At 38.5% G+C, this 15,262-nt stretch overlaps 2 protein-coding genes across 5 annotated transcripts in view; one reads left to right on the forward strand and one right to left on the reverse strand.

Annotated features, from left to right (window-relative positions):
* Nucleotides 1–5,585: 5,585 nt before the first annotated feature.
* On the reverse strand, nt 5,586–7,649 carry fzd2 (frizzled class receptor 2). Its single transcript, XM_024273038.2, has one exon. It carries the CDS (start codon nt 7,478–7,480, stop codon nt 5,852–5,854), a length of 1,629 nt encoding a protein of 542 aa, XP_024128806.1. The 5' UTR covers nt 7,481–7,649; the 3' UTR covers nt 5,586–5,851.
* Nucleotides 7,650–8,640: 991 nt separating this feature from the next.
* The window catches only part of moto (minamoto), a 10,127-nt gene continuing 3,505 nt past the window's right edge, over nt 8,641–15,262 (forward strand). The window contains exons 1-5 of one of the 4 annotated variants that reach the window (XM_024273033.2): nt 8,641–8,818; nt 9,136–9,193; nt 10,593–10,684; nt 10,851–10,955; nt 12,955–14,281. In XM_024273033.2, coding sequence (XP_024128801.1) covers nt 9,137–9,193; nt 10,593–10,684; nt 10,851–10,955; nt 12,955–14,281 — 1,581 coding nt within the window. In that variant the 5' untranslated portion in view covers nt 8,641–8,818; nt 9,136. Of the gene's footprint in view, nt 8,819–8,893; nt 8,988–9,135; nt 9,194–10,592; nt 10,685–10,850; nt 10,956–12,954; nt 14,282–15,262 lie in introns of those variants that run through there. The other 3 variants (XM_024273036.2, XM_024273034.2, XM_024273037.2) reach the window with 3 other exon arrangements.

The following is a 15,262-nucleotide window of genomic DNA, read 5'->3' on the forward strand; positions in this document are numbered from 1 at the left end:
TTGTATCAAGTTTTGTCAGCTCCTGGACAACTTTCCACTAAACCGTAACAAAAATAAGATATTTTTCACCAAAAAGTGGACGATAAACATTTAAATGACCCAGCTGGTTTAGATTTCAAGACTGCAAGTTCACTTTCTGTCATTTATCACTCATATCGTCACCACAAAGTTTATGAGGGTTTCATGCTTGCATTCAGTCAGTGGTGTGAACGCTTAACCTTCTTTCCTCTTTACACCCCCTTTCAAATTAGGGCTATTATCATCTCCAAGGGGGTGCTCCTAGAATATCCACCGTGCAGCTGTTGGCACCTTTATGCTCAGCAGCAAAACAAGCTCAGAGGAACCTCCATGTCAACACAAACCCTGTGTGACATTTTTATGAAGAATACAATGAGGAAGCAACGGTTCACTTTCCCCACAATTTGTTTCAAGCCTCAATTTTTGGGTCCCAGTTTTCGATGATTTGTGCATCACAAAACAACAAGAAAAAGCAACAAATTCAGACTTTTTTCTAAATTTCCTAATAAGCATGTAGCAACAAAGAAAAAACCTTCAGTTATCTATTCTAAGCCTATTAGAATCCAATAGCAATGAAAAAGCAAAACCAAAAGCAATAAATGATAAATTCTTAAAGACCCATTCTAATGAAAATAGTGGCATTTTTCTGATAAAGGAGAACTTATATAAAGAAAACTAAGCTAAAATTTGCATTCATGAGTATTTATTTATTCAAATCATTGTGAATTAGAAGCAAACAAACAAACTCTCTTGTGAAATCGTGCGACAGCTGTCACCGTGGCTTCCTGATCCCCTGCTGCCATATTAAAACTCAGTGATTAGTCCGAGTTGGTCTGAGTCCCATTTTTAGAGGAACTACTGTCGCCAATCACAAGTGAGCTTGTTTGAATTCCACACCCCTTCCACTGAAAATGAGCTCAGGAGAAGCTGTCAATCAAATTTGAGGTGGGGCATCACATGATTTTACCAAGGCATCTGATTGGTCAGTTTGTAACCTATTTAACTTGAGATAAAGAAAGAAATATAGTTACAAAAATTAGGATTACTGTCTATATCTCAATGGAAGTTTGGGTTGTGTCCGAATCCCCCCCACAATCACTATACTATGTACTAGTGCGTTCACCATTTTTAGTGCTAATTCCAAAATTGAGTGCACTGGAAATTTCCCAGAAGTCTTTGCGAAAAACTAGCGTACATCGATTTCTACAGTCAATGGTCCATGTTTCTATAGCAACCACTCTCGTCAATCAAGAGTGAGGTCGTCGGTAAGGACTGGTGGGCACCACCTACTTTTATTGAATCATCTGATTTATCAGTTTATAACTTAAATAACTACAGAAAACCATAAAAAAGTTAGGATTACCAAGTAAAAAAAAAAAAGCAGTCAGAGCAAAGATTGTTATTCTGACAGATATATTGACAGAGTAACAGCCGTTTATTTCTCAGGAGAAGTCTACGGGATTGTCTTGGAGCCAGCAGGTACTTCCTGTTTGGAAAACGTCAATCAATCTAGATCTCTCGTGTAGTCGATGTTTGCGACGTAGAAAATAGAATAGGCAGGCCACAAGCAAGCTCCCTACACCTTTCCAGTGCATCCACTCATAGACACATAGATCCATGGACGTCTTCGTTTTCCTTGTCCAAGCTCAAAACTATACGTCTGGATAGCTCCGCCATTTCAGTTCCACCTCTAGTGTTAGGCCCAATTCAAATTCTTCCCTTCTCCCTTCCCCTTCGTTTATCCCTCCAAACGGAGGGTGATGAAAAAATAGTGTCTAATATTTTCGGACGTGACTTTCGTTCAATGACGTCATCTATTTCAACGGTCCGCTAGCATTAGCGCGGAGCTTCCAACACTTGAATATACATAACAACAGCGGTTTTATACCTTTAAAAAAGGTCATGCTACAAGAAAAAGTCATTACTTACATGTTAAATGTAAAAATCTGTGGTTCAGAGCGATGGTGGGCTTTGGAGCCCTCTGTTTTTATTAAAAAATAATAATACGGACACGACTTCGACTTCAACTGGCACTTCAAATTAAGGGGTAGGGAGAAGATTTTGATGTTTTTCTTGCTATGCTAATGCTAGCTTAGACGTGTGAGGTGCTGTAAGCTAGCGGGAGTGATGTTAACAGAGAAAGGTGAGGGGAAGAGGGGCACAGTTGCTCAGAGGCAACTACTGTCATTCTATAGGAACTATAAGAAAACAGCATTGGGATTTTTTAAAATATGGTAAAAAAATGCTGTATTTGAAACATAAGCTGTAGAGATGGAATGACTCACTTTACCGTGATTCAGTTCATTTTTTATTAACATATTGTTTTTTTAATAGTGGCATTTCTAGAATACTGTGTGGAAAAACCTGTACAGATGCTGTAAAGGTGATCTTCAGGAGAACTTAATAAGCTGCATTTCCCTAAAGTAGCTTGTTGCCACAAGGACACTCTCATCAGCATATAATCTAATTCTTTAAGTAATTTGGTTTAGTCATTTAAAAAAGCTATAATGAATGATGCAATTATGAAAAACAAGAGGGATTACGGTGACACTCCACACGCAACTCTTCTCAAGGCTTCGTTAGCTGTAACTCAGATAGGTTTGGCATTAGTTACTCTATTATTAGGCTGTGTGGATGTTGGACAAAAATAGCAATCACTGTGAATTGGAGTGTAGTTTTCTAGGGATTTTAGAGATTACACAATGAAGGTAACTGATCATTAGGAACAAAATCTTTCTTTTTGACACACCCTTTTCTCTGTGGCTACCCTTTTATAAAATGAAAGAAATAACATGTTGTGTTTCCTGCTTAGATTTGTAGAACCAAGACCCAAATCTCATATGGCCTCATATGGCTGGGATAAAGTATGACAAACTGTTTCAGCTCTTGGGGAATGAGTTTTTCTTGAGTTTGTGCCAGAACTTGATTAGAAACAGACTCCCTGTCTAGATTCTCTTTTTCCCTTCGGCCCTTTGTTTGTTTTTAAGGAACTCTTTGGGCTTCACACAATTCCTCTGCAGGTAAAAAAGAAAAAAAAAAGTCACGGTCCGCTGGTAAAAACTGGAAAAGCGATAGCGCACAAGCAGTGAGAGGAAAGACGATTTTGACTAATCCCTCTTTCGACATGCCAAGACCTTTTCTTCCATTGGAGTGAAGTCATAATATCAACCTAAGGAGCATTCCTCCTGTCTTACCCCTAATCTTGGCTTGTTCCTTTTTGCCCTCAAGCGAGCAAGAAAACACTGCATGTATGACTTAGGAGCTCAGTCAGACTGTTGCTACTAAAAACACTGATTATTCACATGAAGAGGAGCAGATACTTTCAAGTATTGAACATCTACATGACAATCCTAGAGCCTAAATATAAAGACATTTATTTTCCAATTTACATTCCAGTTTCTTCTTTTTTGGGGGCTTTCTACAGGAGAAAGACAAAAGCAACACTATAATGACGAATTTTCCATTATGCTTTCCAAACCCCTCCTTTTCTCAAACCCAGAATCAATCTCCTCGCCGCTGCAGCTCCCACCCACAGGCCCCGGCGCTCCAACTCCTCATTTGCCTTCCTGCTTCAGTGCAAAGCCCAACAAGCCAGCCATTAAGTTGAGTTAAGCACAGGAAGCGGGCCTTCAGGCCAGGCGGTCCTGTTTACAAGGAGCCAGTCAGGTCTCAGCGGCGCTTTGAAGTGAGCTGCACACTGGAGACTGTCTTTCATGAGCCAAAGACCTAGAGCTGCTGCAGTGACTCACCACACCTCGGCCCCCCTCAATCATCCCGAAATGGGAAAAGGAGGCAGGAGGAGGTGTTAACAGGAGTATGAGTACAGGTACACGGCAAACCTTTTGATACTTATATTATTTAAAACCTTATTCTTAGACATTCGAGACTTCTTACCACACTTGAAGCTGTTTTAACAGACCTAGAAATAAGGAAATTGTTATTAAAATGAGTTAAAATCCATAGAAAAACTTGATTTGAGACCTGAAAAATGCCCGAATTTGTTTCCAGCTACGAAAAAAAAAATCTCTTTTAAGTTAATTCTACACGTAGGTAATTTTGGTTTGTTGCATATTTGAGACAACCGGCATTAAGGGGTTCAGAGTGTTATTTAAAAATCTCAATAAAAGTTAGACTCATTGTCATTGTTTTGGGGAAAAATAGATTTATATTCTAGTTTTAGATTTTTTAAAGGTTTTTTCAAGATGGATTGACTTGAGCTAAAATAGTAATCTTATTTTGTTCATGTTTTGTTCTAAAATTAGTCATTTCTATTTATTACACTCATTTTTTTTGTCACTGTAATCAAAATAAAACTCAGAATAATACAAACCATTTGCTTAGAACCAGCAAAAATACTTTATAACATTCAATTTTAACTAATTCTATTTAACAGTTAACATTTTTCACCAATTTTCCCCTCATTTTATTACTTTCTATCAATGTTCTTTTTTCAAAAGGTGTTATTTTCCTATTTTCAGCTATAAATTTATACCTCTTATCACTCTAGCAACAATCCAACAATATTTAACTGGTAAAAAGGTTGTAAAATAGTGCTGCCGCAAACGATTATTTTAATAGTCGACTAATCGAGTCATGCAACAAGTGGATGTAAAGCATCTTAACCATCATGAGCTTTAAAATAACTAAAAATAAAGACAATTAAGCTGATGGTTTATTGAACTTTTAATGAATCGTGCAGCCTCTGTCCTTCATTAGTTTATATTTTTAAAAAAGATTAAATCGAATGGTCTAATCTTTATCTTTTTTACTAAAGATTTAGTCTCACTGACTCAATTATTTACTCCATATAATATAAAATGACGACTAATCGACTATTAAATAATTTTTTACCTATTTTAACAGTCGATTAATCATAGTAGCCCCTTTGTAAAATACTATAAACTTTTATTAAATGTTTTGAGTAAAGTGTGAATGAGTTTTTTTTCTTTATCCTCCTAACCTTAAGGTAACCATATTAATAAATGTTCACCCAGGGTGACATTTGCGTGCCGTTCTCAAATGCCTGCCTGCCTGTGGTGCAGAGCTTCAGCTTTGAGGCAAAAGGATCGAATTTCCTCCAAACTCCCATCAGCTCCACGGCAGAATGTGTTTCAGCAGAGAGGGAGAGTCCAAAGAAGCACGAAGCAAAAGGGCTCCGATACTATAAAACACTGAAAATCCCCTCAAAACAAACAAAAGTGTCTCGTTTGGCGTAAAGACGCGCTCTGCCTCGTTCACACATGAAATCCCTTCGTGAACTGAAGGGGTGGGTGACTAACAGGAGATGCATTCGGATGATACCACCTCACTGCATTCTTTGCTTTTGTCGGAAGCCTGCAGTCTCCTGTTACAGGCTGATCTCCACTTTAAATTCCAAAAATCTGCCGTCCTGCTGCCTGTCTGTCTGCGGGAACAGATGTTCACGTGTGACCATCCTTCATCCTGTAAAGTTAACATTTAACCTGTCACAAAAAAATAAAAAAAATCTGCTGCAAAGAATACCTACACAAGCTTGATTATTATTATTATTAAAAATGACCAATTATTAAGAAAAACAAAGCAAAACATTTTCAGATATGAGATGTTTAATTTTAAATACAAAAAATGTACAGATTTACAAGTGCTATTTACATGTTTTTTGGTTCCTGAAAAGTCTAAAAAACAACTTTAGTTGTCAGCTGGAGTTTTGGTTTTGCTTCTCTAAACTCATTTTTGGTCAGATTTTCTGTGTTTTAAGTCCAAATATCACAAATATCATTGGAAAGTTTTTGTTCTGCTTTCATATTTTTACACAGCAGACAGGAAACCCATCAAACAGTCAGATGAAATTGTTCTACACGGTGGTTTCTCCGTGCTTGCCACTCGTCAGCCGTGTGTAGAACTTGCGCCAGGAGTGCAGCGTCTTCCCAGACCAGATCCAGAAACCAGATGTGATGCCGACTATCAGCGTCATGAGGTATTTGATCATGTAGACGGTGAAGTCCGGGGTCATGTGCGGTCTGCTCTGAGTCGGACAGGGAATGGCCAGACTCCGGCAGTTCCGGCTGACCCAGCTCCGCTCCCAGTGCGGCCGGAAAGCTTGCTCGTAGAAGAAGCAGGCGATGACGATGGTGGCCGGAACGGTGTAGAGCACGCTGAACACTCCGATCCGCACCATCAGCTGCTCCAGCTTCTCCGTCTTGGTGCCATCGTGTTTCATGATGGTGCGGATCCTGAACAGCGAAACGAAGCCAGCCAGCAAGAAAGAGGTACCGATGAACAGGTAGATGAAGAGCGGCGCCAACACGAACCCTCTCAGCGGATCCAAGTTGCTGAGACTCACGAAGCAGACGCCGCTGAGCACGTCGCCTTCAATCTGCCCCATGGCCAGGATGCTGATGGTCTTCACGGCCGGCACGGCCCACGCCGCCAAGTGAAAATACTGAGAGTTGGCCTCAATGGCCTCATGGCCCCATTTCATCCCTGCAGCCAGGAACCAGGTGAGGGACAGGATGACCCACCAGATGGAGCTGGCCATGCTGAAGAAGTAGAGCATCATGAAGAGGATGGTGCAGCCTTCCTTTTTGGTGCCTTGAACGATAGTCTTATATCCATCGGGGCTGAAGCTGTCATTGCACGCCACCTTGTCTCCCAGGAAGTGGCCCGCTATGTAAGCAATAGAGACCATCGTGTAGCAGCCGGACAAAAAGATGATCGGCCGCTCCGGGTATCGGAAGCGCTGCATGTCGATTAAATAGGTGGTTACGGTGAAAAAAGTCGATGTGCAGCAAAGTACAGACCAGATCAGAACCCACATTCGGGCAAAGTGGATCTCCTTGTCGCTGAAAAACATGTTCCCACCATTCCTGGGTGATTCACATGGAGCTCCACAGTCCTTCTCGTCCAAAAAATGATAATTCAAGTATGGGGGGACCCTGAGAACAGAAGGACAGGTGAACGGCCTCTCGTGTGTGGGGATCCTGAGGACCTCCTGAGTCCCTGGGGCTGGTGGCAGTGGAGGGGGCACGGTGGGGCTGGAGGACTCGTTCTGACCCACGCAGATCTGCCCATCTCCCAGCAGAGGGAAGTTCTCGCAGCGCAGCTTCTCTGGCCACTGAAAGCCAAACTTGTTCATGAGAGCCTCGCAGCCCTGCCGGGCTTTCTCACAGATGGGCCTGCACGGGGGAATGGGCTTCTCCAAAACGGTGCAGACAGGCGCATACATGGAGCACAGGAAGAACTTCAACTCCGGCGAGCACTGTACCTTCACGAGCGGGTAGAACTGGTGGACCTCGAGCCCCGCATCATCCTGGTTGTGGTTCCCCATGAGATTGGGCATGATTGTTTGGTTGTAGGCGATATCTGTGCATAGAGGTATCGAAATCTGCTGGCAAAACCCATGCGGCGGGACCATTAGTCCGTCGTCCCCCTGATGTTGTGCTGATATCACAGCAGCAAGACACAAAACCCAAAAAGTCACCATGTTTTCTTTAAAACTCGAGTAAAAAAGAGGGGAAAAGTGGTTTACATAAGATCCTTAAAGTTCTGTAGCTTTCAAAAAATGTTTTCTATTCTTACAGCGAAGTCCAAAACGGTTCACTCCTGAAAAGTAAGCGTCTGCTTTTACGCTTTTCTTTTCTTTAACTTCGTCATCTTTGTTTTGGCTAGCTAAACTAAATCCGGTAGATATTTTCAAAATAAATCAATTGGAGCGAATAACAAAATCACCAAAAGAGAAAATAATCAATTATAGCTAAATTAAAACGAATAATAATAACCACGATGCATTAAAAAACAGCTACATTAGTACAAATAAAACAACAAAAAACTGTGTACTGTACAAACAGCACTGGGGTGTGTATGGTGTTTTATTTTGAAAGTACTATTTCCGGTTTGAAATTCCTAACATTTAAACTTGATGAACAGCTGGATTTGCTTAGTCCAATGAAACGCTCGTTCTTCATGGAGTTATGGGAGACCATCCTCTTCTTTCTTTGTGTACTTTGATGTCTCTGCCCCTGATCTCTCATAACATTGGCTTCGTTACTAAAACAACTCAGGTAAATCTTGTTGTGCGCTTAAATAAAGTTAAGTTATGGCTGAAGGGAGGGCGTGTTAAAGACCCACAAGGACAAAAATACTAAAATATGAACCTTATATAAACATTTAATGTGGAAAAAGTTGGAAAGTAACCGAAAATTATTGATTTAAATTACGCAAAAGGCCAATAAAACGTTTTTGGTTTGGGAAGTATCTTTTTGTAGTGAAAGTTTTAGTGATGAAGCTGGAATTAATTAGCAGACAGATACTTGACCACCATTGTTTTATTTAAAGAGGATGTCACGCTTTAAAAAGACGTACGAGGTGTCCAGATATCCCATAATGCCTCAGTCAGCAAGCTTTATTTGTACAGAACGTTACAAACATTTAAAGTTCTTGAGATAAATAAATATAAATCAAATAATGCAGAATTATGAACAACATAAAATAAAAAAAGACTGTCAACCTAAGCAACAATAGCAAAAACATTTTAAAACAAAAAAATATAGATTTGTAAATGTCCAAACTTTATTGACAATTTACAAATTACAGGGTGTATTTTTGGTAAACTCCACCTAATTTGAGATCTACCAATCTAAAGTATGACGGGGATGATGTCACATCTGGTGTTGCTATGGTTCTGGTAGTTCTGCCCGGTTTTTAATTGGACTAAAAAAATGATAGCAACTCGTTCAGCCAATGTGCGTTCAGGTCGCGAGGGAGCTTCTCGCCCTGGCCGGGGTCCAACAGCCATCGTCGGTCAGGGGGAAAAGTCGTAAAAGTAAGAGCTAAGGAAAAAAGTTTCCTTTTAAAGCGATTTTAGATTTTATTTTATTTGAATTTTCATTTTTATAAATTCCCAGTGATATTACTTAGTTTATTTCATGGTGCTACGAATGATTAGACGTGTGAAAGCTAACTCATGCTAGCATAATCCGTCTACTTTAACGGTCCGTACAGCGATTGTCTCTGTTTTCTAGCTTCTTTTTTGGCCTAAGTCGAAAAATTTTGATATTAATGTACACACATGAACCGTATTTAATTTTATTTTTGCCGTTGCTATTTAGAAATGGTGTTTTAACTTTATGTGTCTTTCAGAATGGCGTTGGACGGACATCAGGAAACAAGCACAAAAGCGTTTTTTGAGAATTATCAAGTTAGTATTCTTCACGTTTATTGTGTATTTGTTGTTAACAAATATTATAGTGTATATATCATATTAAGTGTGTATAAGTCTCAGCGTAACATTAAGTATTTTTTTACAAGGGTATGCTTCATGAAAATTAAATTTGACAACATATTGAATAATGCCTAGGTGACAAGATGAATTATTTAATTAAAATATCCATATATTAAAGCTATTACAGAAAAGTAAGTTGAAAAAAAAGTTATGACTATTTTGAACATCTAATATTGTTTAAAATGGTTCAAAAAGATAGTAAAACCTCCATATCGATGCCTCTGTATCACATACAAATTTACCGTTTACATATTATCAATATAATATACTTTATAATACATATTTTTTTTTACCCCAAACAAGAATAAAGCAAGGTGTAAAAGCACTTAATGTATTGGATGAACTTTAAAGCAAAAATGTTGGGATGTGTAATCAATCCCCAACTGTGATTCTGTGAAAAATATGAGATTATCTCAGAAAAAGCTTTTGTAATTGAAATAAACAACACAAACTTAACTGTAATACTAAGTTTCTGAAATAAAATGGTCAAAATTCATTTTTAGCTTAAAAGTTATTTGTAATATATTGAAAATCCAAAACTATGACACTCTTTCTGGCTGTGTACATGAAAAAAATCATTTTTTTAGGATGAGAAATTAGTCACAAGACCCATGTTTACCAACTTAATAGCATTTTTATTAGTAAAGTTGAGAAATGAAGATGTAAAATGTTAAAATTAAACAAATAAAGGAGAAAAAGTCATTCTATTTGATTTTTTCCAACTTTTTTCAAACATCCACCAGTTGTTACATTTGCGTAATAAAAAAAAAGAACAATTTTTTTCTATTTTAAAATCATTCTCAGTACCATTTTTACTATGAATATTACGTTTTTAGCTAAAATCAAAAAGCCTGTGTCTTTTTTAAGACATATAGTCTGCAGAGATTCAGGAACTCAGAAATTTGATTTTGGTTTGTGGGCGGGACTGGTAGCACGGAAGTCAATATCCCAGCATTCCTTTGTTTCCACTCTTTTCTGCTAGCGACAAGCACCTCTCAAGCCCAAGCTAACATATTAGAGTAGCAAAAAAAAAATGTCATCAGAGCTATCCAACTCAGATGAATAAAATAAAGATGGATCTATTAGTCTGCAAGTGGAGGATTTAGGAAGGGAGATTTTGTCCCGCCCATGGCAGCTGGTGGGTCACAAACTCGACCTGCTACTGATCCAACATGATTTGAATAAAGAAATGCTCAGAAACTGATACGAATGATCAGAACAGATACGATGTATTTCATGTTGGTCTTCCATCATGAGAAAAATTGATAGTTAATAGTTAACCTGTAATCTTCCGCTTGCTTCTTGTTCTCCTCAGAAGGACATCACCTCTCATGTGCCGTGGTCTCACACTCCCTCAAACCATTCCAGTGAAACTAGTGCTTTTGCCCAGAACAGCTTTAAGAAAAGGTATTTTACTCAAGTTCTTTTGTGATGTATTAATACAGAGGATTAGCGTGCATTTATGAGACATTCTTATGTTCAACATTTGACTTTATGCAGACCTGTAGAACATTACATGCTTCAAAAATCCAAACTAATGGGTTAATTGAGACATTTTCTCTCCTGCTTAAAGGAACCCAACTGTTAATCCTGATTATGAGGGTGAAGCAGATCTGCAGGGTTTAGTGTCAAACATTTTGGATGAGAAAGATGCAAGTGACAGCTTCTACAGTGAAAGGTATGAGTTTCAAACGACTATGTTGTCGAGCAGTGGTCTCCAACCCTCGCATAAAAAAACATGACCTACATTTTTCCATCTTATTTACAATCTGATTCAGAGGGAACTTTTATTTTGGAAAACTGCCGGATTCTCTCCACCACATTCGACTCATTCTTAACGGATGTTAAGTCTCTCAGTAATGTCAAAAATACGTCTGCTACTTTATGAAAGCGCCGACAGCTAAATTGAAACCTAAAGTTAGCAAAAACACAAACATATTTGGAAAGTTTCTTTTAGCAGAAAAGAGCCAGACAGGAAACAGAAGAAAAAAATTGAAAAAAAAGAAAGCTGCATTTTACAGAAAAAAACAGGAGTCTGTACTCCAAGTCTGAATCCAAATTGGTCCCCTACCCCTCTGGCTCCTCCCTATTGCTCAAATTGTTGGGGCATTTGAAGCTGTAGTGATGTCTGAAAGTGTTTTTTAAGGAGGAACCGTAGAGACTCACAATGCATCCGGTCTGGCTCAGTCTTTATGTAACTTGAAAAGTGTGAGACACGCTCACACTGCATCCTCTCCGTTTTGTTGGCTTCAAACTTTTGCTAGACGCCAGAGCCGAGCTGAAGTACTTCTTGGCGAAGTTTGGGCTATTAACAACCTAAAACATGCGACCGAGTGTAAAGTGCATCCGATATATTTTTCAAAATAAAACATTTTCCGCTGTACTTGCTGTTTTCATCATGTTGTGAACATTACGTCATTGTGACATCTATATAAGACAAAAGTATTAATAAAAGTTCCGTTCTGACAGATTGTATTAAGATGAGTGACACAAAATAAGAATTGTTGTGAATATAATCAAAAGTCACGGCGGAATGAGGGTTTGTTCACTAGTACTCCCTATATAAATGGAGGGTTATCGAGTGAACTCTAGTGAGAGTCTAATAACGTTGCTCAAATGGCTCACATTTATTCTCATATGTAGAAAATACTAGTTTTAGTGACTGCTTTTCTTTTTTTTTTGTTGTTGTATTTATCCATCTAAAAGTCAAACAAGTTTGAAGTTGGTGTCAGATTTTTAGCTCCTACTTTGACAGTTATGGTTAGGGTGAAAGATCTATGTCCCATTTTCACGGTTCCTACACAAAATCTAGATTACAAATAAAGTTTAAACCAGCTGCAGATATTTTACAAAAAAATGAAGATAAATGTTACCCCCTCAAAATTAGTGGAAACTGGAAGCTAAAAAAAAAGAAAAAGTCAGGTGCCCACTTCAGCCTATACAGGGGTGTGCAACCTTTAACAGTAAAAGGGCCATTTGGGCTTGTTTTCTACTGATAATAACTTTGTAGGAGCCGCAAAGTCTTATTTTGATACTGCTGCAGATTCATTACAATGTATTTTTTAATAATAAATATGCAATATGTTTCTTTTCTGGTGTGAAAAAAACAGAAATATGAAGAAAAGCTGGAATTTTCTCAAAGTATGAAATTATTGTTTTTACATTTGATTGAAGCTCGTATGATTTCCTTTCAAAATAAAAGATTTCAGATCATAACAGTGCAGCTCTGGACAGCATAAGATAATATGTACTTTAAACTAATAAAATACCAACTTTTTGCTAAGTATTCTGCAGGAAGTAAAGCACAAACAAGATCTCTTCAAGTCATCAGGAATGTAAAAATCTTTACATAATTTATCTTCTAGGTCCACTTCAGTCAGAAATGTATACATGTAACTAATCTAAATAAAAAAATACTATTATTTTATTTTCTTTAGCCAAAGAGTGACTATTGAGAGGTTAAAGATTCATAAGTGGCTCTGGAGCTGCAGGTTGCAGACCTCTGGCCTTTACGGACTAGTCTGTGAAAATACTATCTAACATTAAGCCGGTTTGTAGTCTGAAAAAGGTTGGGGACCACTGCTATACATAATAAATCTGAGCAACAATAAGCATCAACATTTGTGGATTTCTGAAAATATATTAAATTAAATAAGTCCCTAATTCTTCTTTAAAAGCTTACCTGGAAGCAGCTCCATCTGGTCTCCAAAGACACTGAGAGAAGAGCTGCAATGTTATCCCTCAGAAGCTGAAGTCTTCCCAAATACCCCAATGCCTTCAAATCATTTACCCCATGACATGTTCAACCACGCACCACAGCCTGAGTTGACTCAACAATTCAATTCAGTTGCGACTAATGAACAGTATCATCCCAATCTGCCAAATGGAGACAGTTGCTCCTTCCAGCTGAAGAAATTGCCACCAGGTCTACCATTACCCAACGCAGTAAACGCAGGTCCACCTGAAATACATCTGAATAAATACGCCTGGATGCCAAAAAATATGGAGAAGGAAGCCAATCAACCAGTGAATAACTACCCAGAGGTCAGCAACGTCTATAATCCCCCAAACAATATGAATGGATCACCTTTTGATGGTTTCTATGACGACCGCTCCATTCAGACTCAGGAGGACATGAACCAGCTGGTCAGGAGCTTCCAGTCCCTCATATCCTCAGAGAATAATTACATTTCCCCTGAAAATTTTACAAACATGCAAAAAAAGAGCAGAGACGACAAGACTGAACAATACCAAATTACTAGCCAAGCGATGTCACCACAGAGAGCTCCCATGATGCAGATCCCAAAACAGCTGATGGACAACCTGGTGCAGCACGGCCGAGTTGGAGATTTGAGAAAACAAACGTTTAATCAGCACCTCACTAACTTCAGCCCTTACAACAGGGACTACTTTCAGCAATCAAACCAATCTTCTGATCACTCACAGAGAAGGATGGCAGCAGATAACACGAATGTAGGTACGAGCCCGTATTTTAATCATCACGTCCCCCAAAGCCAGATGCACAAGATCAAGCAACAGATGCAGAAGGAGAAGAGGAGGACACACACGTCTGGGTTTCATGGAGAAGACTTCCCCAAGAGGCACCAAAGCAACGCTTACATGACACCAGAAAAGAAAACACAACTCTCTCAGAACATGTACTTCCAAGGGAGCATGCAGCCTCACAGAGCTGAAGGAGAACACAACATGATAGGTGCAGAGAACGCTTCTCAACTTAACCCGTTTGCACGTCCCAGCAAAGATCTCAGAAGGCCCTCAGACTTCATCCCTAGATCAACATCCTTCCATGAACTTCGTATGTCTGGACACGAGGCTTCAGGTTACGGCCCAAATGTCAGCGACTTGAGAGCCTCATCTTTTCAAAGTCACCCGTCCGCCGCTACTCCTCCACTCATGATGAATCAAGGAGCGGCGAACCAGCTCCACGTCTACGTGGATGAATGTGACAGGGAGTGCAGGGCTCTGGAGAAGGAAAGAAAGGCGGTAGGAAATTTACATTTTCTATCTAACAAAGGCAAATCCAAAGATTTATCAATCATATCTGCCTTATTACAACTGTTTTAAATAGGGCTGATTAGAATTTCAAGAAACAATTCGATTCACAAGAGCTTGAATCAATTCAATTCCACTGTGAGTTTAGACATTTATACACTTTTTTTTAGAAATACATGAATATATTTATATTAATCTGATACAGTTCACATAGTGTAAAATGTATCAGTGAAATAATGAGATTGTTAATAACATAAAGTGTCACATAGATTCTCTAAAGGAGAAGTTCTAACAAAAATGTTCATCAATAACATTGTAAACATTGTGCTGCTTCTCCTGGAGGGTCTTTCAGTTTGGCCACTAGGTGGCGATCACGCTTAAGCATTACACCTTATTCCAGAAGATGAAGAAAGTTTTACCAATGATGTTTTAGACCAGTAATGGTTACTTTAAAAATATTTTCTTTAAAGAGTTTGGAAAATTCATGTCTGTTAGTTTATAAAGACGTTCATTTAATCAACAATGTATGTTTACGTCGACCGAACGTTAGCATTAGCCGTCCTATGGGAAATTCCTTTAAACGTTAGCATCAAGCTAGCGGACCTTAGCTTTATGTGCGAAATCGATTTATATTTTTATGAATTGATTATTGATCTTTTAAGCTTAAATCGATTTTATCGACCCAGTCCTAGTCTTAAGACAGAGATGTCAGTTTATTGTAGTTAAGACTTTGATTATTTCCCCCATTATTGATAATAGGTTTGCGCATTGAAAAGTTTTTTTTCGGTGCCTAAGTGTTGTGGGTTTTTTACTTTAAACATGTTTTTTAAATAAACTTTTTGCTTCAAAACTTGGACCAAAAAGAGATTAAAAAAAAAAATTCTTAGAGATATCTAATCTGTCAATTGTTGACAAATTTTAACAAATAATGTTCTTGTATCTGTGTCAAATTCCTACAAATTCCAAATTGCT

This window comes from Oryzias melastigma, linkage group LG8 (genome assembly GCF_002922805.2).
Source record: "Oryzias melastigma strain HK-1 linkage group LG8, ASM292280v2, whole genome shotgun sequence".
Taxonomy (NCBI): Eukaryota; Metazoa; Chordata; class Actinopteri; order Beloniformes; family Adrianichthyidae; genus Oryzias; species Oryzias melastigma.